Source organism: Anopheles merus, chromosome 2L (assembly GCF_017562075.2).
Source record: "Anopheles merus strain MAF chromosome 2L, AmerM5.1, whole genome shotgun sequence".
Lineage (NCBI taxonomy): Eukaryota > Metazoa > Arthropoda > Insecta > Diptera > Culicidae > Anopheles > Anopheles merus.
Genome location: NC_054083.1, coordinates 17,786,547 through 17,813,632, shown reverse-complemented (window position 1 = coordinate 17,813,632; position 27,086 = coordinate 17,786,547). Strand labels below are relative to the sequence as shown.

General features: G+C 43.7%; 1 protein-coding gene across 5 annotated transcripts in view; it reads left to right on the top strand.

Annotated features, from left to right (window-relative positions):
- The window catches only part of LOC121592115, a 55,118-nt gene that overhangs the window by 17,753 nt on the left and 10,279 nt on the right, over window positions 1–27,086 (top strand). For all 5 annotated transcript variants that reach the window (XM_041913410.1, XM_041913413.1, XM_041913412.1 and 2 more), the window contains 2 exons: window positions 16,219–16,777; window positions 22,330–22,398. In XM_041913410.1, coding sequence (XP_041769344.1) covers window positions 16,219–16,777; window positions 22,330–22,398 — 628 coding nt within the window. The remainder of the gene's footprint in view (window positions 1–16,218; window positions 16,778–22,329; window positions 22,399–27,086) is intronic.

Sequence of the window (27,086 nt, the reverse complement as noted above, 5' to 3'; positions counted from 1 at the left end):
CGAGCTTCGTGAATCTTTCGAGATTGATGAATCTTTCAAGTATCTTTGAAGATTCATGAATCTTTGAGATTCATGAATTCTTCCAACCGAGATTCAGATTCATTGGATCATTTCAAAGATTCATTCAGATTCATGAATCTGAATCAGATTTACCCATCTTTTCTCATCGAATATAATCGAATCATCGATTTTGTGTTCAGGGCGACGCTATTTGGCGGAGTATCTGGTTTCACGGTCAATACTCAGTCACACACGAGAAACTTTTTTTTAAATGCGTAACGGATCAGCTTATCACATTATACATTGAAAACTTGGATTCCAATTTCTAACGATGTTTCTATGAAGTTTCTTGCTAACACGAAAGTCGCATTGTTGTGTAGACACAATATTACATTTTTCAAGCTAGGAAAGCCTAAGAATTGATTTTGTATAACTCTAGTTGTATAATGTGTATATAAAACTCCTCGATTTTGTTGTAACATAATGTATAGCACTGATTTAAATATAAAAAAATCAACAAAATGCAACGCGTTTGTCTATTGAAATATTTTATTCTATTGAAAAATCTATTGTCTTTTGAAACTAATCTTGACCAGCAATGAAAACTTAACGCTTTTCGTAAAATATCCCCTTCTTTATAATCATTGCTCTGTGGTGATTCTCAACGAAGCCTTCGCAATCATGCCTTGCCTTACGACGTGAATGAGAAAGAGCTGTGATCAAATTATGCTCCTTAAAATAATAGCGAAGCAGGTTCGTAAAGAAAATAAAATAATTTGTCGCTTGTAGGCCCGTTCACCTTATGAATGAATAATAAATGAATAACTCTTGCGTGCGCGTGTGTGTGTGTGGTATTCGTTCATGTATGCGCCCACCCAGGAGATCGAAGCAACAGGAGAAGAAACGGACCACAAATGGACAGGAAGTGATTTTAAACGTGGTCGTCTTTCGCTGTGACTGTTGCGACACGTGATGTTTTGTTCTTTGGTTAGTTCTGCTTGCTGCTCGCCACCAAGCAAGGATTACTGCCCAAGTTCACAGGATTGATAGGAGCTGTAAAGGACGGCTATGAGCGGGCAGGCGCAAACTGGCAAAAATAGAAGAAGAATGAACTTCCGTGCAGAGGGCAGGATAAAAGAGCAAACAAAAAAAGGTGACAGTATTATTAAAAGGCTCTCCGGCTGTATAACGTCGGGTCGGTTTCCGCCAATGCGCCTTCGCGTTAGAACACTCCGTGCGAGTTTGGTGGCCATTCGCTTCTGGTGCACTTTCTGGCTGGTGGTACCCAGACGGTAGACGAGCACGTTACGTCAGGTTGGGCGAACACAGGGAAGGCGACAAAAAAACGGCACGCCAACACACAGTATGCTGGTCTGGCGCGCGACATAGTGGACATGTGCAGAGGGCGAAACCTTCCGCGACTGTGGGGTGTGTCCAGAAGGCATTATGTGTGAGGCTGTCGTTGCGCGAGTTCGACAAACTGCAGTGCCAATGCGATGCACCGACAGACAATCGTATTTATGCAGCTTAGCCCGGGCTCTCGGACTGTCTGCGTGTGTGTGTGTGTGTGTGCGCGTATGTGTGCTGTTGTTGTTTATAGTCAGTTGCGGCTGGTTCCGGCTATATGGGGTCGTTCGCCCGGCTTTCGACCAACGCACCAACTAGTGGGTCGGATAGTGTGTGGAAGAGTTTTGTAAACACGTTGTGCACCAACATCAATATGATTATTGCTAAAATGAAATTATTTGGCTAAAAAACACTTAAAGTTCTACTATGCTATCTTATACAATATTTTACTCTGAATAATATTACATCAATTTAATGTTAAAAAAAGCATTTATTTAGCTAAAATTGACCAATTTCATCATTCCATGTTTATAAAAGCACTTTATGATTAACGACAAAAACTTATCAATCCGAGACTGTACCACACCAATCGAGTAAATAGAGCGTAAAAACGATTGCCGTTGTATATTTTGGTATATGCGACTACGCGAAGCTTCAACATTTCATTCATTCGTTTTGTCGCGCATAAAGGTCTCGCGTAAACAAAGCAAAAAATAAATAAAAGGTAGTCCCAAAAGAGAAGAATGAAGCTGCACAAAAACCATGTAACTGGAAAGGAGTACAATAAAGATTGGTAGTTTGAAAAGCAGAACACGGTAAAATGACGAATGGGAAGCTTCAGTGTTGCACTGTTCCGCAGAGAATGGAAGAGAACAACACCAAACGCAGACAGTCGACAACACTTTTGCCCATTCTGGCCAAACGCCAAACGCCGGTTTACTTCCCTCACTCTGCGAAAGGTGGTTCCATCTGCAGATTCCCATTTTGCGCCACAAACAGTGGAAAGACATCGCTAGAAGTCCCCGTTTGCCCGTATCGCAATACAACCCAACATCACCCGAACCTAGATAACGGCGGATGTGACGGATTGGAGTGGCGCGCGGACTGCTGCAATGCTGTGTATGCGGTAGGAAGCCTTCGTCTTCGTCTGTCGGTCGTGGCTTAGCTGATGATGCCTTATGGTAGCCGGCCGTCTTGGGGTTTTGTGTTCGTTGGCTTTCCTTTTCCGTTCCATTTCTAGTTTTACAATCCCATCGTGTTGTGCGCTACTATCATGAGACAGTCTGGAACCGCGGGCCTTGCCTTGTGCAATCAGCCTCCTCACCCGTGTTGCACTTACCAAGCAAATAAGTGACCCAATTTTAGCTGATTCGCTGACTGCAATTGTACTCGGGAGTGGTGGCAGTGAGTCGTCGTTTCAATGATTGCCGGTGAAATGGTCAACGGTACACGACGACGACGCTACACACGTTGTGGTTCTTTTCTCAGCCCGTTGACGATGATGATGAATCGCCATTTATTGTAAGATTGCATGATTTTATTCGTTGAGCACAGGCTCGGACTGGATGTGGATGGAATCACTGGTTTCATCCACTGGCAATGTTTGTTTTTTTTTTACTGTTCAGGACGCGACTCTTATCTGGACGCGGAAACGATTATCATCTTCTGTGTAACATGGTACTGCCAATTTTTACGGCTGGCAGCGTCTGCGAACAACATCGCTTTCAAGATGAACGGCAAAACGGATAGCAAAATTATTTACGAACGAAAAGCACGGTTGCCCGTTTCAGTGGGGGTGATTCGATTTTTCAATAAAAATGTAATTTTTGAACACGGGAACATAAAACTTGTGCGCGGCGGGCAGGGACGAGTTTTATTATGTTCACAGGAGAGCTGGACACACGGACACTCGGGCACAAGGCTTTAGGCGACCAGCGTTATAATGTTGATTAGCATTTTTATTATCCTTTGCCCAGTGTCGACGTTATATTCAATCATCACTGTGCAAAGTGACAGGCTGCCATTCCCATATTTGGACAAGCGATGGCCTGGGCGCATACAAAGTTTAATAATGTTAAATCATCCGTACCCAAACAGGTTGTTTTGAAGTTGTGTTGCGAAAGGAAATGTTTACGGATAACAAAATATAATAAAGGACTTGTTCTGATTTTTACCGTTATCTCTTGTTCCCTATATTAGTAAGACTTCGTCATTGACAGCACCATCTGTTTATCAAAACTTTTTTGTTACCATTTGTCTTCTGTTCTTTAGATTGCTTGATGTTATCGTCTTATTACCATGTTTTCTGTAGTGAGTAAGAAAATTTTAACTCAGAACTAGTGTTTGTTAAATGTTTCATTTCATTTCATTTATTAATTCAATATCCGCCATCAAAGCTAAATAAAACAGACATAAAACTAAATAAACCCTAACAAATAAACAAAATAATGTTTTTAATAAATGGTTTTATGTTTTTAAGTGTATTATACTTTTGGTTGAACCCATGACGGAAATGCTATTGATCCTTACGACTTTACCACTATCCTGCGTCAATGCAGATCAAGTGTCAAAAATCCATTTGTGTAACTTGTAACAGCAGTTGAGTGTATGTGTGTTTTATGGTACATAATTATTTCATATATTATGCAAGGTATTGCCTACACAAATTATTAAAATATTGCTTAAAAATTATAGTTCATTTAAACTCATAATTAATGAAATTAATCCTCATGCTGAAACTTCACACTATTAGTCAAAATGCATAAAATACTAAAACTGTTTTATTGACTACTTTGAGGCAAAATATAACTTTGGGCCGTTTTCTGGTTGAAGCCAACTAGCTGAAATTTCAGCATGTCTTTGGAACAATAAACATCATCCAGGTTATATCCATTTGATAGTTACGGTCCGCCATATTGAGTTGAATCTTAAAATACCTTTGTTTTTTTTCTATTTGAAATGAGTGAAATGAGATGATACTTTAAATAAGCTTTAAAATATCGATTCATCTGTTTTTTGCCTTTCTTGGAGTGTTGACATGATATGAGCCGCCAAGTGTCAAACTCCATTTAAAACAGCTGGTTAGAGTATCGTTGAACCCCCCATTTATTCTATGTCTGCCTGAATTCGATTCTATGTAATACTACAATGGAGTTTTTGGAACATCTTGTCTTTTCTTCATTTTTGTAAATATTGTTTGGGTTACATATTTTCAGTCTTAAATAACGCCTGGACGATTGTATGTAGTGCTGATGTAATATCAGCCTTCAAATGTATAACGAACAATCAAAAGTTATAGAATCGTAACAGAGAGGTTTCAGTAATGGTTTTTGCCATGTAAACAATATTCCATAAAAAAGCACCAAGCACTTAGATTGTAAGCATATGCAAATGACACACGATTGATGTAACCAAACATCGAAAAAACCATTCCAAATAACGAAGCAAACAAGCGATATTTTTCACTTCTCCAAACATCCCCTCGCGGGGCGGATATTGCGGATTTTCCACCGTACAAGATCACCCGTTACAAAAACTAATAAGATACACTAAAGGGTCAAGGGTTGGGAGGGATGCGCGGTCAGCACGGAACGATCTATCGTGTCACGTTCCATCGCGTAAATTGTGGACATATTTACAACATCCCATTTTGTGTGCCGGGCGTCATGTCACAGGCGCGCAGCTTTTGGCGGACGGACGGAATGAAACGCAAAACGCGATCGGATAATGAGGATGAGGAAGGATGAGGGTGTGTAGGGGAGCGGGAGGGGCGGTACAGCAGCATAATACTTTTTATTGCAAACGGCAGATCCACGATAGCACACAGCACAGCCGAACGAGCGAGTGAAAGGGCGAAAGCATCGGGCGCGCAGAGACAGCACAACAATAGCAGCAAACGCATCACTCTTCCGTGGTGTGGATTCTTGTGGAATGTGTGTTGGGATGGAAGTTAGGCTTCCGTCGCTCTCGGTGGTGGTGGTGGTGGATTCAGCAGAGGGCTACTATGTCTGTCAGCATTATTTAATTTCGTCGAGTGAATCTGGGCGTGGGGAGTGGCCCCCGAGTGAGCGAGGAGCTGCTTTTCATTGCCGTCCAGAAGGTAGCGTGACCTCGTTCGTTGGCGGATGTCGGAAAAAGGCAATCGAGTTTGCGCGCGAAAACTCCGGGCTCCAAATCGGAAGGGAGTGTGCTCACTGCCCCCATTTGCCTCGTTTAGACGGAAAGACTAACAAGAGTGCATTTTATTACATGGTCGGTCACGGGGACGGCCCACGACGGAAATCTTGTTTATTCTAGACTTTTTTCTACTTCTTTCGCTCAAAGGATGTATCGCTCGTGATGCCTCCTCCAAACGGGAAATGGGCTCCACAGGCTCGAGAACGTCAGTGACTAATTAGTGCAGATTGTTGGGGTTTATAGATATCGACTGTCGGCTTTACGATACGACACGCGCACGGTAGTAGTTGGTTTGGGGTAGATTAATTAGCGCGGGCAAGGAAATCGTTCAGTTCCGCCCAGGAGGTAAAGCAAGGTGGTTTGTCGAACGCAACCACCAATATCCTGCCAAATCTGGATGTGACGGTTTGTCCGAATTACCTAGCTAATCGTGTGACAGCAGCACGTATTGCGAGGGGATGTTTGATGATGGATAGCGAACATTGAATGCCAAAAACAGAAGCAGCGCGTGATTTGGCGAAGAATTCACATTTTTTTTTTGGTTGTTGTTGCTGTGAAAGAAGAATATATTGTAGGAATTACTTTTTTTACACAAGTTATGGTATCCGGCCGGGAGTTGTAAAATACTTCCTAAAATTCTTCTTCCTCGGAGTATTCGTAGGGCGTAAACTCTGCACAGTGAAATTATTTATTTCCTCAAAGAGGTGGAGGGTGTGCTGCTGCTCCTCCTTCGGCTACTTAAATTATATTAAACGGCTTTATTTATGCCCGATGGTTTCATTGGAGATCCACCTCCGCACTCCATGCCCCTCCACCCGCGACCAATGCCCTAATAATTGGTGCTCTTTGTTTGCCGCCGAGGACTCATTAGTTGGATGGTAGCTTAAGTGCCGCTCGCAAAACAAGGAATTGGAAACTGGGTCATGGTATTTATTTGGCTCCCCTGGAGAAACAGTCACTCCGTCTGCTTTGGCTCACATGTTCCAATGTGTGTGAGTATATGTGTGTGTGTGAGCACACACTTGATGCCACCCCAGGCCGAAGAATTTGTCAAGGCACATAAGAAGGTGTGGATGAGATTGGAGGGTGGAATGGTTGTTGAAGCTTACTTTTATTTGCAGATGTAACGCTGTAACGTTGTAACATACACACACATAGGAGCTTGCTCCCATATAACTGAGTAAACATGTGTATTTGAGGCTTGCTTTTTTATCGCCGAAAATTCTTAAGCATAAAGCTCTCCTCCGTCGCAGCAGCAGCAACAATAGCAGCATATGCCATTGCCGTCACTCGGCCGATTTTCTCGGCGGCCCTTTATCTTGGACCGGATCGTGTGTAAAAGCGCTTGCAGGCGCACTCTCGGAACGGGTTCTTCGGAAAAACATGGCCATCAAACATTAGGCCATAAAATTTGGCTTTATCTTCTGGGCATTGTTTGCGTAACCCAGAAAACAAACTCACTCTGCGGCCGACCTCCCTGAAAGTGGGGGTGTTTGAGAAGGGAACGGAACGAATTATGGGCGGGGATCTGCCGATATGACGCCACGGCAGCGCGTCAGCAGGTCGCATGGTTTGGCGCCAAAAACTCCACAAACGGGTGTGACGGCGGTGTAGTACGATATGATGGCGAAAGGGTTGTCCTCAGGCTCTCACGGGATGGGGTGTGGGTGTGCCGATATATCTATTGCATTGTGCCGCCTGCCCGAAAACATGACTGAACACGGCGGGGCCATTTGCATCGGGCAATGCAGACGGCGGGGGCGTCGCGATTGGATATACGAGATTGGTTATTGAAGCACACGGTCACTATGTATGTGACACATTTTTGGCCAATTGTCAACTATTTGGCACGAGGTGCGGAAGTGTTTGACTGTCGTGAAGCAGTTTGGCATACTCTCGCCTGGGGATTGATATTCGAGAGGGCAAATATGCGCTCGTTTACAGAGATTTGTTCACCCGAGCAACGAGCGACGAGCATGGGCAAATAGGAACTGGCTGGACCTGGACTCTATTGAATATGGAGCATCTGATCGGGGCAAATATGCTGTGCCTGGTTTATGGAATTTCGATAGAAAATAAAATGTACTCCACACCCCCTTGGGGAGCGCGGGTGTCGTCTGGTGACAATCGGTAAAGAGGGTAAAATGTGCGTCCCTATGCAACTTTTTTTCTTCCTGCCTCCAGCGCATTGCCAAATGTTGCTGACGGGCAGGAATGTTCTTTCTTCATCACACATTTTTCCGGCACCAAATATTTTCCCCGGAAGGAGTTTTGTGTGTGTGTGTGTGTGTGTGTGTGTGTGTGTGTGTGTGTGTGTGTATGTGTGTATGTGTTATATTCCATCTTGACATTGCTCAACATTGACTTTGCTCTTTCGTGCGACCTCCACGGCCTGAAAGGGACGGCCTGCTGAGAAGGTATCCCAGAAAACGGGATTAGTGGTGGGTAAGATTTGTAAAAATCTCCGATCTGGCTCCCAAAATTTCGGATCCGACTCCGGAATCGTCCAAAATCGTCCGGAGGCGTTCGGAGTTGAAATCGTCCAGAGCCGTTAGGAGTTGGAGTCGTCCGGAGGTGTTAGATATTGGAATCTTCCGGAGTTGGAGTTATCCGGAGTCGGAGTCATTAGGAGTCAGAGTCGTTCGGAGTCGCAGTCGTCCTGAGTCGGATTCGTCGGCAGTTGACGGAAGTCAGGGTTTGAGACGAGCATCCTGCGCAAGGATCCTATCTCAAAGTATTGCTGTTAGCACTAAGCGCTATTCTTAGGATCAAATGCTTGTTTGCGTAATAAACGTGCAAAGCAAAAGACGAAAAGAAACTAAACGAAATAAATTATCAGCTCTGTCTCGACAGGCCGACTCCGACTCTAGTTTGATTGCGGTTACGGCCGATTTTGACGCCGGAAGACTTCGGCTCCTGCCGAATCTAGTGGTTCCGATTTTGATAGAGTAGGAATCAGATTAACAATAACCGGTGTCGTGTCGGAGTCGTGAGTGCGCCCCGAAGAGCACATCACTAAACGGGACGAAGACCAAAAGAGTCATTACGCAAAGGAGAAATTTTTCTTCCCGTACTCCTGAGCACTCTGTTCTCGGCTCTGGAAAATGCGAAAAGTGCTCTCGCCGTAGAACTCGTTGGCCAGTGGGAGCATTATCTACGTTATAATTGATGGTATTTATAGCGTTTGAAGAGCGCATAATGGGCGAGTCTTCGTGCGGCTCGGAGTAAAGTGGAGTCTGCTGGTATGGTGGAGCTATGAGAAACGCTAAAAGTCGACAAGGTACAACATACTTGTAACGAAATGGACAAAATACTGCCAGGCAAATAAGCACTTCGGAATTGGTGAGTAATTTACGAAATGCTAGCAGCAGCTCAAGATCATAGAGTACGACGGCGTGAACTCTTCGCGTGATGCTCGGTCTGCGATCTGTGACTTACACTTCTGCGCCATGCTGTTCGACTCACGTTTATCTAGGCGTTGAGAAAACTGAAGTGTTCGATGCATAAACTGCTAGAGATTGTAAACTGTACGCTGCAGCTTCGCAAGACTAGATGCCACCTAACGAGTGTGAGCGATGCCGCTTTATCGTGAGCTCAATTTCTATTGGATGTACGAAACACCCGCAGGAGACGAATAAATGAATGATAATACCTAGGTTGTTGCTGGTTGTTCGATGCATGGGTGGCAGCCAGTGTCTCGTTATCGATAATTTCGTTTGCAGTTATAATGCGGCCATGTAGCGGCGCTATTGGAGCCCCCCTTTTTCTACACTATTAACCAATTTGGCGCCTAGTGAACCCTGCCGGGCTTCGTCATCATCGTTTTCTATGTTCGCTCGTTCCACCGTTCACCGCTACCATCATCTCGTACATCATACGACACATAAGATAATGGCAGGAATGCTACGTTTTGTTGCTCCCTTACAAAAGGACGCCGGATGCTGGTTACGGAACGTTTCTTTTCCCACTCTCCCTAATATCTCGTTGGACTTTCTTATTTTGGTTCGTGTTGTGTGTGGATGGTTTTTATCAGCGGATTTTGGGTGTGTATGTGTGTGTGTGTGTGTATGTGCCACTTCCTTCCGTATCCCGTAGGCCGGAGGATACCACTGGCTGTGGGTATTGAGATAAAAGTTTTCCGATTTGCGTTACGACCGATTTCCGATACCGAGACCCGAGACGGGGGATGACAAAAGTTTCCGGCAAAAGACAAAAGACAGACAGACAGCTATGAAGGAGTGAACTTTTTACTTGCGGAGTGATTGTGGCTAACACGTTCTAGGGTGGCCTGCTTCCGCATGAGCACACATGATATTTGACGCGGAAAAATATGATTTCTGCTTGTTATTCGCTTTGTGCCGTTTAGTGGACTCGTGTAGGGATTTGGCTGCTTCAATTTTTTATGGACTGCGAACAGAAAGTATTTAATAAAAATAGATGTAAAAATATCATGTTATATTAGCTCATATAGCGATAACAACAGTTTCCACCAACAACAAGAAGGAATATATGAAAATATGTGAAAATGTTCATGTTATAGATTTTTAAAACGAACAGATTTGAAAGGAAAGGTTGATCATATTTGCATGTATAAGAATATTGTAATTAATATTCGTTTATATATCCCAAAAAAGTTTAGTTTAAAAATTTGGTGTTCATGTTGAAGATTATCAGTATAATAACGAATTGGTGTGTAATTTGATCGTCAAAATGTATGGTATTAATTGATACAAATATTAAATTAAAAAAAAACAAGATGTCGAAATGAAATGAATGCATTTTATTTTTTTTATGAATGCATTTTAATAAAATTTATTGCGTTAATAAAAACAAGAAAAACTTAATGCAGAGTGATACTGTAACACAATATATCGGATTTTACAACTGCTACGTTATGGAAGCTACTTAAGCTCAACAACATTTCACATTAAAATAAACAACTTGATTTCTTCAATTTCATCGAATACAATACACTACAACCATTTTTCGTACGTTTACCCTGTTGCAATACTGATTCAATTATGGTAGCATACTGCGTGGTAATAAAATCATTACAAGCACTATGAACGCCACATACCTTCACGACACTCTCATATCAGCGCCATGTGACGTTCGTGGGCGACTGCAATTGCTTCACTGTTCACAATTTCTCCTCATTGGCGTGTGTCGTCCAGTTTTACTTCAGCGACAGCAAATAATTTCCGTACGTAGACAACGCATTAAGCGTGTAGCTTGGTATGGTAGCTCTCTCATCGTCGTATGGTGACATGTTGTTAACAATTGTGTCTGAATCAGTGTCAAACACTCGTGAACTGAAGGGTTTCGCTATTCCGTGGCGTAGTCGTCTACCTCAACCCCAAAAAAAAAACCAAAAAAAAAAAAACTCGTGTTGGTGTTAATCTCCTACACGCGTCAATCGCGGCTGGCGGATTAAGGGCGCCTTTAGCCACCAAAAGCGAGCATAATTTCTCCATCTTTTGGTTGATTCGATGCGCCCTGAGCCCCAAGAGCCAACCAGGAGAGAACGAGAAAAAATGGAAGAAGTAATGATGGGGGTGGAGGGGCAAAGGAACGTCATTTGCGGCATGGCATTTTGGTTGTGAAGTGTAGCGAAAACACATTTCGCGGTGCATTCCTCCATTTCACCGACTCGCGATGGGAGAGTGGGCGCGCTGATGTGTGTGTATGTCTGTGTGTAAGAAATGGGATGCGGTGTTGAGAAGGGTTCGGCCTCGGCATTATGCCAACCGTCAATTGGTCAGCCCAGAGCGTGTCGTTCGTCGTTGCCGGCCGAGATTTTCATCGGTGCATCGGTGCACCGCGCGCGCCAGCCTTTCACGGTGCGCTCTAAATTGCTCGTGACGTGATGAAAGTGCTGATTTTTGAGCTGAAACGGGACCCGCCGAAGCCCTTCGCTGCACTTTGTCTGTTAGTGTGTGTATGTGCTCGATCCAAATGTTTGCTGCTGTTGCTGCTGCTGCAATGTGGAACGAATGACACGGTGGTTAGGTTTTTTCTTCTCTCTTGCTTGCGGAAAGATACACGATCGACTCGATGAGGATCGCTGCAGTTTAATTGAACAAGCTGATGTGACAAAAACAAAAAGAGTGGTGAAAGGGGACCGAGGGAGGTGGCTAGTGAAAAGATAGATCTTGTTAAACTGTAAAATTGCTTGCCTTTCTTTTGATTTGATGAGTCAACGTCAATAGTGGAACGATAGCTACCGCTTCATGGTTCAATGATTTCAAGCGCAAGGCTTCAGACAGACGAAAAATGCAAAAAATATAGTAAAATTCATTATTTTTAAAAGATTTTTTTTAATTTCATATATTTTTGACAGACTTTAGGGGTTGCGATAGTTAGAACATAGGCAAATGTTATAGATTCTGTTATGCATGAATCATATAGCATATTTGTTCATTCCATGACGGTTTGAGCCCGAAGCAACAATTATCAACCAAATGATAATGCACCAAACATTCGCAGCACACTGTGTAATAGGAAAGCGGAAGGAAAGACCTCTATAGCAGCAGAGACCGCATGGCGGTACGGTGTAGCAAGGCTTCGCAATCGTAATATGAGCGAGATAAATTGTGCAGCGACGTGATAGGGCATCGCATCGGCACGGTTGACAGAGGATGCAGGTTGGTCAGGTCGGGTCGGTCCGGCTTTATCATAGGGCTAATTGAAGTGCTCTTTCTTGTCGCATGTTGCCGTCGTGGTTGATGCTCCGGCGTTAGTTAGACGATGTGAGTTGGCACACTCGCACACACGTACGTTGGTCGAATGGACAGGCAGCAGCGATCATTTAATTAAATCACTGTCACATGATAAATAAACTCGTTCGCTTTACCGGTTAAGAGCAGCAAACAGAGCGTCGTCGGCGAACGTCTGTTGATCGTTTGTGTGAGCCTGGGAGCTTAGGAGAGATGAAAGAGAAAGTTTTCTTGGTCAATCAGTGGATTGTTGAGTTCTTGTGTAAGAAGCTTGAAGTAACGGTGAAGCGATAACAAAGCCTTTAACAGTGATTTGCTGGCTCATTTGTTTATATTTTTATATACTTTTGCATTGTTTTGTTCGCGAACTGACCCAAAATCTTCGCAATCGTTGATATGATTTAATGATCCAATTAAATGATGTAACTTTGCGTATTGGGCTATCATTAAATCACACTGATTGGTTGTGGTATAATGTTATATAAAGCATGCTATCTTACACATTCAGATAATCTGATGCCACACTTCATAATTTATATAAATCTTTTCCATTTTTGGACTTTCGCACGACATTACTGTTAAAAAAACCTTTAATGGATTGGAAATATTTGGTTTTTCTTGGCGATCATTACTTAATTTAATAAGTCTTAAATAAAAGGATCACGTTGTCTTTTAATTGGTTTACCAAACCGAATTGTACCAATCGAATAGTCAAACATCCTGGCTTCCGAGGGGGAGTTCACGTTGCAATCAGATCACCCTTAATAGATTTTTAAGATTGTAAAATCATCTCAACACACTGCATTGTATCGAAGTATTGACTTGTGGATTCCTTTCTGGTATCTTCTGCGGAATGCTATATCTTCTACCCATATCTTCTTCTTACCCGTAATAATAACCGTAATCAGGCTAAGGCATGTCTAAGCCTAATGGGATTGGGTACAAAATTTAAGCTTGGATGTTTTGTTAAGAAGTGCATTTGACGGGTCTACTAAGGGTACCGAGGGCACTGGACTGTCAGTAGATTTAGTTTATTCAAGAGAAATGAGAAAAAAAGCTTTTTTTGAACGAGACTTTCAAAATCCTATCAACATCTTGTCAATATTAATCAATATTGCTATGTATTGGGGAGGATAGATTCTTCAACTAGCTAAGTATGTATGGCTCTGGTGCAAAAGATAATCTACATTTTGTCTTACATCATTATTGATGTAAAAAAAAGGTTGCATTCATCATTTACTTCTTCTTCTATTCTATTTCTATTTACATTCATAATTTACTTCTATCATTTACTTCTATTCTTCTACTTCTATATTCACAATGCTGTTCCAATTTTTTTTTTTTTGCAGTAGCTTTTTACTACGATAACAGCTTGTGTAACTAATATCACTAGAAATGTGTTGTCCTAGAAGAACATATATCGCCTCATTCCAAAACCTTTCAAAAGGAGGGCTGCACCTTAAAATACAAATATCTCAAAACCCCTCGCTCTGTTACATTATGTGATAGGGGGAACTTCCCTGTGTGCAAAGCATGGCTACGGAGGGCAATAGAATCAATTAGAGGTGAGTAGGGTGAATTCGGTAGCCCGAGCTGGTATAGCGACAGGCACAGGGCGGACACCGGCCCTCTTTGCTGTTGATGGCAGGTCGCATAATTTTTTCCGATATTCCCGGGGTTACGTTTGCTGCCGTTTACCAATCGCATGCCAAAAACACGCGCAAAAATAAGATCGATGGAAAATTGGAAAAAACTGGATAAAAACAACACAAACAGTCTCTTTCACAAACAGTGTGTGTGTGTGTGTTCGTTTAGTAATAACAGCTAGATCCACGTATGTATGTGTTTGTGTAAATGGGAGTTGTTTGAAACCTTGCTCTCAGAAGTGTGAGTGAGTGTGTTTTATGTTTTTTTTGGGAAACTTTTCTTTTTGCCGTTCTGCGCGGCACGGCTGACTCATTCAAACTTGGATGTCACAGAATGAAAATTTGGCACCCCCTGTGGTGAAGTTTTCAGAACGATAGAAACAAAGGAAGATGTATTTGGGTCACGGAATCTCGGGCCTAATCCTTCCCCACATGTGCCGAGGACAGTTTGTGTGTGTGTGTGTGTGTGTGTGTGTGTGGTGTGTGTGTGTGTGTGTGTGTGTGTGTGTGTGTGTGTGTGTGTGTGTGTGTGTGTGTGTGTGTGTGTGGTGTGTGTGTGTGTGTGTGTGTGTTGTGTGTGTGTGTGTGTGTGTGTGTGGTGTGTGTGTGTGTGTGTGTGTGTGTGTGTGTGTGTGTGTGTGTGTGTGTGTGTGTGTGTGTGTGTACGTGTGAGTGGATTTGTATATGTTTTGAGTTTCCAGCTCGGCATTAATCTTATGCCGGCAGCAGCAAGTGCTTGCGCGTGTGTATATACCGCTGTGAGCGGATATGCAAAATATGTCGTTCAGACTTATTTCAATTTGGTCAAAGTGCCGAATGAATAAATTAGAAGCGCATTTGGGAAAGGTTAATTGGTAAAGTTCGAAGTGATTATGTAAAATATTAATTTATCCCTTCCCGCGATGCGATGCGGGGTGAGTTTAGAGTGATGCAGAGTAGAATTCCAACTCTTTTCCAACCGGTAGCAGTAGCAGCACAATGTTTCGTCTATCCGGATTTCGGATAGCCTCAAGTTGGAATGTGGGATATTCATATTCAAATTTGTTGAAAGAATGCAACCCAACGAATCTGCTACTGGCGTTGATGGAGTTCTTGGGACGAATTGTTGAACAAATTTAGACAAAAGAAGCAAGAACATTGGATAAAGGGTTGCGTCCGTTAATTGATCGTTTGATATCGGATAGGAAAATTGCGTGCTACCCAGCAAAGGTATACTTTATGTTCATTCTTTTACCACTGAGATCGTAAGTCGTCCATCGTTGATCTAAGTTTTGTCGTGAAATTACATCTCAGCTGTATGAACCCGTCTTCGCTGAGTTTAGGTTTGGAATGAATTGATTAATTTTACATGGATTATTGTGGTTTCACATGCTAGAATATGATGCCGTTTCGTAAATGAATTCACAACATTCTCACGTAAATGTCGTATTAAGGTGTATGTGTCGGATGCTAGATTAAAGTTTTTAAAAGGTATTTTGAGTTATGAATAACATAATTCGTAGTTGCTATTCTGTTTAGCTTCAACTAGGAATCAAATTAGACTCGAATCAAACGAAAATTATTTGTTTGAATTCCAAGTTTAAAGATAATCTATACAGTTGTTTGTATTTCTTTATCCTTGAAGCCATTGGCAGGAGCAGCAACAAAGTTTATTAAATAACTTTTGAACCCAAGCAATATTGTGTTCGATTGTAAATAAGTGACGGATACTGTTTCATCTGTAACCAAGGTTGTCAAACTTTACATTCGAGTCCGACAAAACTTACACCTTGCTGTTACAGCATGTTGTTGATTTCTGTTGATGTCACCTGTTGTTGGAATTGACACACACGATGGCACTTCAAATGTCACGAAGATTTTCCTCACTTAGGTGCTGTACTTTTTACACCTCGTTAATGAAGTCGGTAAATAGATTATATGAAATCATCGTGTATAAATAAGCTCAAGTTTTAGCAAGGCAGTACCAGAGAGAAAAGAGAAGAATGAATATGAATAACAATCAACCAACAGCAGAGAGCGAGTGGGAGCAAATGTTGATACAGAGAATAAAGCGAGTGCCGTCTCGTATGATAGAACGACAAGTAGATGCTTCAGCGTTCTTTAGGATGCGATGCGGTGAAGATACGTCACGTTTGAAGTTGTGGACGGGTGGTTGGTTTCGGGTGGTGTTTGCTTTCATTACCTTTTACCCTTCGACGCTTCGCTCTGTTTGGTGTACCGGCAACACTTTTACATTTTTCTCTTCCCAAGAATTCTATCGCGAACACTTTACTAATACGGAGGTGCGTACCGCAACACCAACAACGGTGCGGTTTCTCCCTTTACCATTACAGATCCGTTTCAGCTGACAATCAGTACGAGGCGGAGCGAGAAGGCCTGAGTGAAATAATTGCCTCCCCACGGTACCTGGAGTTCCTGAAAAACTATCGCGAGGAAGCGGCTGCTGCGACGGCCGCGTCCGATGCGACCCTATCCGCATCATCGCCGCGCTACATCGAGGTACGGAAGGGACGAATCGTGCTCGAATCATCCCAACAGCAGCCGCCGCCACTCCCGATCCGGAACGGCGGTGCCGCACTCCTGCCGGATGGAGAAAAGACTGATCTTCAACACCAGCAGCAGCAGCAGCAGATACACCATGGCCGAGATTCGGTTTTACGAATCAACCGTGAAAAGGTCGGACCCGCTGGATGCCCGATGGTCCCGGCGACCCTGTCGGAAGTTGGGTACGAGCATGATGCATCTACACCGCTACCGCCGCTGCCCCCATCGCCACCGTCCTCGCCGACGGCACGCCAAGGATACAGCCCGAACTCTTCTTCTCCCGTGCACGAGTGTGGGAAACTTGTGCGCAACACTTCCGGTTCGGTTTCGGACTCCTGCAAGAACACGGTTAGTATCGGAGCACCGGGCATAATTAAATCGTTACACTCTGTGCGCTTCTTTCCACAGCAAGGGTACAGAGAGAGTGATTGACCAAAGTCAAAATGAAGCAGCGGTTGGAACGGAACAGACACCGAGAAGGTCGGGATAGCTTTGGGGGGAACGTAGCCTCTTGTTGATGGTTTCGCTCGTAAAGCGCAACCATCCGTACTCATTCGTTGGAGGAGGGACCTAGGAGGTGGTGGTGGTGGTGCCTATTTTCCCACACACTTGCCATATGCTGGCCGCGTTTCACGAAGGCTGGCGCAATGCACAAGTCAAAATTGAACGTTCTCGGTTTGTTGGCCTAGACTTCTGGAGCTACCCCGATGCTGACGATGATGATGATGATGGTCTGATACCGTTCGCTTTGCATCCAAGATCTCAGAGCGAAGATCGAAACAGGTCGGGTCGTGGCCACAAGTACACCCTTCTTCGCTGCTACGCGGGGCTATTCAACTGCTTCCAGTAATTATGCTGCGCTCTCATCCAGAACGAGATCGACGCGAGCACTGTTCCATCCAGAGAGAAAGAGGGTAGGAGGGATCTGTTCTTTTCGTTTGTTGTGCTTTCTGCGTTTGTTAAAATACGTTTGGCGCGCGCATTTTCGTCCGTTCTTTTTGGCCCAGTGTCACGCTTTGCTTCCCGAAAAGTGTGCACCCCTCTCAGTGCTGTGCACCACGCTCCGTTGCGCAGTGGGTTAAGAGGAGAGAAATTGTCTTGCCGGGCTCGCCGGTTCGCCCGCCGGCGCTGTTAAACACTTGCAGCAACCAAACTACATTTATTGCAAGCTGAACGTGTTGTACCCACTTGCTCTACATGTGCCATGTACGTTCGATGGGATCGCATCGAGATTAGTCGCGTTTCTTCTCAGCCAGCCAGTGCAGGGTTGAAATGTTATGTTATGCGTTTTTCTCCGCTCGCTCCGAGTCGTTGGTGGTGCCGGACCGTACGGGAGATAGGCACAATTGAACACGACAAAACGGGACATTGGTGGAAGCTGGCTCGGCTGATGGTGCCGTTTGTAAGGAGTACATTTGAATCACAAACGGGAGTACAGTTACGCGTTGTGTGAGAATGGGTGCGAAGGTTGCACACATCGGTGGCCGTACCGGAATGGAGCTGGTTCGGTGAACTTATGTGATGTATGAGTCGGCCAGCCAGTTGAATTGGGGCTTATCTTGAATCACTGTTTAGACAGATAAAACAATATTATTAAATATTGCTGTACCGTCATGGTGGTTGGCGTTATGTACTCATGACTAATGAGTGAAGGACTTTCATTATAAAGTTTCAGAACTTTCAGCCTGGTACAATTAAAGGAAATTTTTTGGATATATTATTTTGATGAATGGTTTGATGTTAATTATCCATAAAACGTACAACAACACTTAATGCCTGCGAAAGAGAAAGGATAGCAGGCATTAAAAATTCTGCTCCTATTAATTAAAACATATCTCGGGCATTTCAACAGCGTACCATCGGCATAATTGGCGAATGTGCAGCTGGAATGATGCGAATGCGTAGCAGAATGAAGCCGTTTTCTCACAAAACTTTATCCAAATTTCGAACAATCATCCGCTATGAATCAAAATGAGCCTAAAGATCGTAACAAAAGCGCAAACTCGGAAGCCTGGCAAAATATGTATAACCTATTAGCGCTTCATCCATCACCGCATAAAGCCTTCGCACTTTGCGAAACCTCCGTACAAATGACAGTTTAGTGGTGGGATTTGACTTTTATTTAGCATGGGTTGTACGTCATGTACCCAGAAAAGCATTGCGAGCGCGCGTTGAGGAGGCGATGAAGAGGAACCATAATCATATTAAAAAAAGGAAGGTAAACAAACAAATATGTTGCCCACAATGGGGAGCGAATCGAAAAGAGGGAAGCAAAACAAAAAAAGCTGAATGCCTATTGATGTGCTCCGGTTGTTCCGGTGACAGTATTTTATAAATAATTCATTGTGGAAAACGAAAGAACGGCGTTACGCGACGCTTACACACAGCGTACATTGGGGGGGGTGGTATAGGCTCTGGGGGGTTTTTTTTTTATTTGTCCAAAAAATAGGCTTTGAGTGATGAGAAAATTATTGAAGAATGATGATGAAAGCTTCTTCAAGCTCGCTGGCCCGTGGGTGAATGATAGTTGTTTTTCACGTACTTCTACCTCCGTTTTCTCGCGCACGGTTGAATCGCACGAATTATTTACAATAAAATCCGTCCACTGCGCGTTGGCGTTATTTATGAATTGGTAACGAACCGTCGGCACAGGCTGTGAAAAAAGGCTTAAGGTAAACCAGGCAATGGAAAGCAAAGAGATGGAACAAAGAGCCCTGTCGGTACACAACACAGTTGTACACGCAGGGAACGCAAGCTTTCTCTAGCATAGCGTCTCTCGTGCTTTCTTCCTTCCTGTCGATTAATTGACTTGTTTCATCCATGAAACTGTGTTGGAAAAAAAAACTCATTCGCCTTGCGTGGGCTTGTTAATGAAGAAGTGAAAAAAAACCAAACAAAACAATGTAAATCTCGATGCATCATTACACTTGCAACATGCAGCGCAGCGAAGGTGAGAAACTGATGTGCAAATAGGGAGATGGTCATGTCGCCACTCGCGTACAACACAGTACTAGCCCGCTTGTATCGTGCTACAGCTGTACACGGAACATTTTATCGGATCAACGCGTTAAGGGAACGAGTTACGGGACTTGAATGAAGTGTAGGAAACGAGACGCATCTGTGGGAGTGCGACGGTTTATATAATTTATTTTTACCAGATCATAAATTCTGCTTTTTAATGGCGAGCGGGGAATACATAAATAGGCCTTCTTTATTTTGCATTCATCCCGATTTGGTGTAAATCCTTTGATTTTGTCTGGGACCAGATGATGGTGTCGAGGTCTTTCTCTCGTTTTCACTGCCATATTTATCTACTTTAAGATGCACACGGAAAGTGAAAGAAAGACAGACAGAGAGAGAGAGAGAGTTTATTGCAGGATTAAACATTCAGCAACGCAACAAAGCATTGTGTTAAGCTTATAAAGCCATATAACCCATAACATGGTACCATTACAACGTTGTTTCAATTCGTTGAGTTCATATCACTGTGCGGCCCAAACAACAGCCGGTAGATGACCCACATCGAACAAGTGGGTTATTATGCAACGATTATCTACTTCATTGGAGAGTCATTAGACGACATTATAATCGAATTATATTGAGCGGCAAACTGCAAGAGCACTTAAAAAGCCAGCAAAACTACACACACACACACACAAAACACAGCCCACACCGGGTCCTTTTTATCCCGTGAATCGATTTTTCATTAAACAAATGGGGCTGGTCGTTCGGGTGGCATTGATTGTCCTATGATTTGCTGCAAATAAAAACGAAATAATAGCAGCAAAAGCGAAAAAAAGAAATCTCCACCCATGGGAACGTCATCAAACGTAATTTGATGATCATGTGTATCCATTAATGGTCGTATGCTGTGTGTGCGTAAGGTGCGCAACCCTTCGCAGCATACGCAGGTTATAATAGTGCTACCCTGTCCATCGCCCTCCATTCCGCTCCGTCCGGATGTTGTTGAGTGTATGCAAATGAACGACGGCCGGTCGCTTTTACGTAAAGGAGAATAAATAAAACAGGTTCCAGGTCGGGCAGGTCCACGAGATGGCATCGCACAAACCTCCTCACCAATGTTGAGCGGTTGGAACGTTTCGGTTGGCGACCGTGTGTGTGTGTTTTAGCTTGCCATTTTCACTCACAAATCGGAGACAGTTTTCGCAGCCTCAAAAACAAATGCAAATAAAAGCTGCATGAGAAAGAGCGAAATAAATAATAGCTGGCTGGCATATATAGAATCGCACACTTTGCAAACCCCGTGCGCTGGGAACAACACATCATCAAAGTGTGTTTGAGCACTGACTAACGATGCTCATGTTCTCCGTTCTCGCCACATGATCGCCGGCATAAAAAGTATGACAAACGCCACCTCTCTCTGTGGTCGATCGGATTCGGTCATCATCATGCGCGCTCTCTTCGGTAATATGGCGATGATTTATGGCATGACATATTTAGCAAACACACACACACACACACACACACACACACACACACACACACACACACACACACACACACACACACACACACACACACACACACACACACACACCACCGCAGTTGCCAACGTTTCGGTTGCGAAAAGTAAACATTCACCTTTCGGACGCGATCTATGGGCGATCGGACACGTGAAGCGCATTTGGAGAGGTGCTCTCTAGGGTCAGTGCAAAATATCAAACGATATCTTTCGCCAAAATTGACAGCTCATCATCGCTCATCCGTCAACGCTCGGTGGGATGTAAAAGAAAGGAACCGAGATTGGAAATATAAATTCATCTTTTTAAACATACCACAAGTGCACACACACCCGGGATCGCGTTTGTCTCGTCTTCCTTTGCGAGAATCTCTGCGAGTCGTCGTATGTCTCCAACCTCGCGAGTAACCATACATCTTCAAGCTTCTCAGAACGTTTCGAAAGAACACCAGCGTTGTGTCTTGTTGCCTGCTAGTGAAAGTGTGTGTGTGTTTTTAAGCACGATTAGAGGTTCCAGCAGCCGGTTGTGTTCCCGGCACATTCGGAAGTGAACATTAGACAAGGGAATGATTTGTAAACAGCTCACTTTCCAAGAAGCGGGAAAAAGATGCAACAACATAACGACGCCAAATGTGCCGCCGGATGCAGAATGCGATAAAAGAGAGAGGCCCTCTCGTGCTCGTGCTCGTGCTGCTCTCTTCCTCCTGTTGCTGGCTTCTTCCGGATGGTCCGCGATGGGGTTTGCTTTCTATCCATCTCTAGTGGTGCAGTGGTGGCACTAAGAGTTTGAAAATAACTCAAAATTGATCTTCCTTCCAGCTTCGTTCCCCGCTTGTCAGTCAATCTTATTCTTATGCAGTGGCGAAGATGGGGCGTTCTTTTTATTTTTCTATTCTCTCAACCTCTCCGACCGACTCTTTATGCCTTGCCATTGCCGTTGTTTTGATTTTGAGTTTCTTCGGTTCGGCTTTTTTTGTAAAAGACGCGCTGAAAGATGAGTGGAAACTAATCAAGCCATAGATCAAAGCACGGGTAAACGGGATCGATCTTGGTGTCGTACAAACGGGGTGGCAATAGGAGGACGCATGTATGCATACCGTTGCTTTGGATGAATGTGAGAATGATTTTAAAAGCCTTTTGGGCACAGTGACAGTGAAATCAAAGGGCAGAAAGAACAAAAAAACTCTCATGAAAAATTACACACTTATCGGCTTGGAGCCGATGACAACAGTTGGGATTAATGTTTGGCTGAACACGCGGATAGGCACATCACATCTGATGTGTCATGTATAATATATGCATTTGATTGTGCCTTAAAGTGGGTCGTGTTATTTGCCACAGCATGTAGTATTTCATTTTAAGTGTTTAGAATCCACTTCATTTAATTAAAATACCTTTTTTCTTTTTTTATTATACCCAGGAAATGTTGGAAGCTCGCATTGCAGAACTAGAAGAGGCCTTATTAAAGCTACAAGAACGAGTAAACCAAGTAAGTGGTATCGAACGACATAAAAAACACTAAACGCTAGACACCTTTTCTGTAGGTGTATGCGCTACATGGACGACTTTTCTGTAGGTTTAAGTAAATTGTTCACCCCACTTCGACTAATTCTAATCCTCTACACAAACACACACGCGTCCGCTTTCTGCGATTTAGTATCCTTCCATTTCCTAGTCCAAGTCTTACGCAAAGGAAGGCACAATATTGTTAAGGTTAAAAACACCAAGCGGAAATAAAGAACCAAGCGCTTTAAGTTTGCTGCACGTTTTTGGCCTTCTTTCGGTCTTAAATTGCGTTTCAACGAAGAGTTTTACCGCCCCCCCCCCTCCCTCCGAACGCTTTCGATGTGCTTTTTTTTTGTCGGCCTCACTGTTTGGTGAAGACGACCGGGCTTAACTATCAATTCCGTTGAAAGTTTCACGCGGAGGGAAAAATCGAAAAACTTCCAAGGCTCAGAAGGACTTAACGGCGGCGAAGGGAATAAAAAATGTGCTCCCTCAGTCGACAGGACAGGGAACGAAGCGCTCGATGCCGAATATCCTGCTGCGTAGATTCTTTCTTACGGAAACACAAAAGTGACAAAATGTCGATGCCCTATCTAGATCAGGATGTTGGCCACTGGTTTACCACATGTTAGGGAAAAAACAAACAAGAATTTACGTGTTGTAAAATAGCATTACACTTTACAAAATGTACAACTTTGCGATAAATATTACCCAATATTAAGCAAAAACTTAACATGGTTTGAATCGTTTTGCACTCTTTTTTCTGTTTAAAGTTGTGAAGCACCCAAAAAAAGATGCCTATAGTAGACGACACCCTTGCCAAATCTTCTGCTGTTTTGAGTGCTTTTTTGTCGTACTTTAACGTAACACGAAAATTTTTCTTGCTCCTTCCGCACAATGGGTCCTTCTCATTCGAAAAGGGAAATGATGAAATTGAAAGAAAATCTCTTTGTCTCTCGTAGAACGACGACGAGGGTTTGCTTGGCGTCGCACAGGGGAAGGAGAAAACCACCCCCGCCTGCCCGTACCCCCAAAACGGTCGGGTGGTATGATTTCTTGAGATGATCTGTTATTTGAATTATCCCTGGAATTGGTTTTATAATCTGGCAATCGAAGCGAATCAGTTCCTATTTTGGGGCGCATTTTCCTCACCTGATCGCTTCCACTTATTACGGTGGGAAGGACAAGTTCGAAAGCTGGTCGTGTGCCCGTCTAGCGAAAGTGTATTGTTTGTGTGGAAGTTGGGTTGGTAGTTTTGTGTGTTGGGTAAACTGGCAACAGACGGGAAACATTGGCAAACTCCACTCAAGAATTGACTGTGAGATGGGAAATTTCATTATGGGCTTTATATTGTTTGAATCTGTACCGATGGAGAGGTTGGATGAAATTTGCACCATAATTTGAGTGACATTTATAAACGTCGGGAAATCGCATAATTGTATTAAGCTGCACTAAACACTTGAGACGGAGGAATCTTGGATATATTTATTGTATTATGCTGTTATTTTCGAATTGGTTAAAACAGTTAAAGGGAGCGTTGGGTAAATTTGATTCAGATTCATGAAATGAATGATGAAATGTGCAATGAATCAGAATCCCGGTTGCAAAGATTCATGAATCTCAAAATCTCACGAATCTCCAAAGATTCATGAATTTCAAAAGATGGCTCGAAAGATTCACAAATTTCTATTGATTTATAAATCCCAAGGGATTCATACATCTCCAAAGATTCGTACAGCTTGAGCTTCTCATTATTCTTCTTCATGAAGTACCAACCTACGTGGCCTATACAGGCTTTCGAGATTTATTGGCAAGTACCACGCAGCCGGATAGTATGTTTTGCTATAGGGAGACGGTCCATGCGAGGCTTGAACCCACGACGGGCATGTTGTTAGGTGGAATCGCGCAAATTAAATATTTTGAAAATCAAACATCTGTAAAGATCAATGAATCCCTGGAGTTATATGAAAGTTAACGGATTTGTGATTCTTTTAGATTCATGTATCTTTGAAGATTAAATTATCTTTCGAGATTTATGAATCCTTCGAGATTCATGAATCCTTGGAGATTCAAGAATCTTTCGAGATTCATGAATCCTTGGAGATTCATGGATCTTTTGAGATTCATGATTTTTTCCAGAGTCGATAAGAGATTCGAATCACTCATCATTGAAAATGAATATGAATAAATCTCTACGAAAGATTCATGAAACCCAGCAGTAAAAGGGACCGGATTAAATTATACAATGGTTTTGTTAAATAAAGCTCCACAAGTTACATTTCTATAGGTCATCGTTGTTGCTTACTCATATGTGTAGTAAGCTAGAAAGTATCTGGTGTGTGTGTATGTTTCATTTCCGTCGCTCTTAATAGTATGTAAATTTCAGTGTATAATTTAAAATGAGATCTTAATGATAAATGTATGTTTTCTACCCCGTTCTTGCCGTATCGATTTTAATTAACCACAACCTGATTTTACCTACGAGAACTGATACATTTAGCGTTTTAATCACACACACACACGTGAACTCCAAATTCCCATGACACTGCCAACGTACGACGACCAACACATCATACCGGGTGCGGGTTTTGCAGCGCGAACGAAATGTTTAATCTTTGTTTATTCGCTGTGGAGCCCTTAGGTCATCCGGTCGGTCCGGACGCTTCGCATGATTGGGCCGACCCTTCACGAACCTTGCGTGGGGAACGGCATTTTATCACTACCAATGAAAGTGCCCACCCTGGCATATTCTTTACCATTCAAACCATCAACTGGCCTGTTGTGGGCATCCAAAAACGTGGGTGTTATGTTTTCCCCCAATCGCTTCAGCGATTGGTTTCTCGTTACCAACACAAATGAATTCATCGAACGAAATTAAAAAAAGAAGAAACTGTTGCTAGAGCCCCCTCTCAACCGTTTTGCAATCATTTCTGTAGCTGGGAAATACCTACGCGTAATAAAGCCCTTATGTTGGAGCAGACCCCTGCCGGTGTGAGCACTGGGTCGAACTGTTTGAAATGTTGGCATCACCATTGCAAAAAAAAGACACATACCCACACACACACATAAACACAACCACAATATCGACTGTTGCCATTGTAACCAACCACGTACGGAGGCTCTCTCTTTGTGCTTCCGGTTTGTTTGCTGTTTGTTCGGTATTATCCACACATAACCCCTTATTTGTAGCGGGAGCGGGCAACAACACCCCCAGGCTGGAGGAGCAGGAGTCCCAGGGGATCATTTTCAGTGGTTCATGGAGGGGATTTGGTTATACCCAGCTACATACGGGTCCACAGGTTGGCCAGCTAACTGCAAGGTGGGCGAGATAGGATGAGACAAAGCCCCGGCACCCGGCTTCATCCGGTCGAGGAGGGGTTTTACGGTGTGCGTATGAGAAGATAAAATCTTGCTTTATTACCCGAAATATGATCCGCATTTTATTACCACCGATATCCCAACCAGAACCAGTGGGGAAGAGAATCTCCTGCCAAGGCTTTGCGGGATTTTGTTGGTGTGTGTGTCTTTTCTGGCTGTGTTCTACCGGAAGTGGTAGCAAACAATGCGTTTGCTGCTTAAAATTTATTCACCAGGCAAAAAAGGGGATGTCCAGAGCTGTGTGTGTATGTGTGTGATGTGACAGCTGCACCCCCACAACCGTCAAATCGTCAGTAAATGTATGCGATTTTTTTCTGCTTGCATTACACTTCATATCGATATGCTCTTCTCTTTCCCTAGAGGGCCGCAAGCAAATCGGGAAGTTTAAGTCATCAAATTTTGCAAACTCTCACCCTACTGTTGCCGGGCCACGCCGGTCTGTTTAGCGAGTAATTGATTTTGCATAAGTAACATTGAGTGGAAAACGATTTTTCATGCCCTTTGAAAATCGGCCCTTGAATACTCGGATAACGGTCTGACGGAAAACTGGGCAGTGTCAGTGCGAAAGTTAGTATCGATAGCGTTGCCAACACTCGGGACGAACGGAGGGCGCGCGTTACATTACGCTACCCCAAGTACTGGCGCCAATCGTTTCTGTGTGCAGGGCGCAGTCCACCCGTACGACCCAAACACAACAGCAGCAGTCCGTAGCAGTCCGCCCTCGTCCTTAGTGTCCTGGTGGGGCGTTGTTTGTGGGCCCGTTTGAAAACCCGCACCAAAAAGCCCAAGGAAATCCCCGTTCAGCATGACTAAGACGACGACGACGAAAATGCTCGGTGGCAGGCGAGTGTAGTAGTACCGTGCGTCCTCTCGCTCCATGTCGGCTCCTCTCGCTAATGAAAACGAAATGAATGTGCTTTACTGGCGCCAAATGGAGCGAACACACCCACAGGGCGCTTTCCGTTCGAGTCATTTCACTTTCCCCGTACTTTGTGCGTCGTTAGTTTTCCCGTGGTGTGGGAGATTGTTTGGTGTTTCCCTTGGAGTCCTGGTGTTTGTTCGTTTGCAGGCGTTTTCGTTTGCAATGGGACAGTTACTTGCAGCAGAAGCCTACGCAGTCCCCGCAGTACGTTAGGCGGGCGATGTAGCAAAGGCGTTCAAGTGAATTGTTGATGTAAAAAGTGAATAGAGCTGCCGAAACAACTCTCCCCTTGTCCCGGGTTGACCTTCTCGCAACGTCCACTGGATGTGCGCAAAAGGGTGAGCGGTGGAAAGCGTGGGGCCATTTTCCAC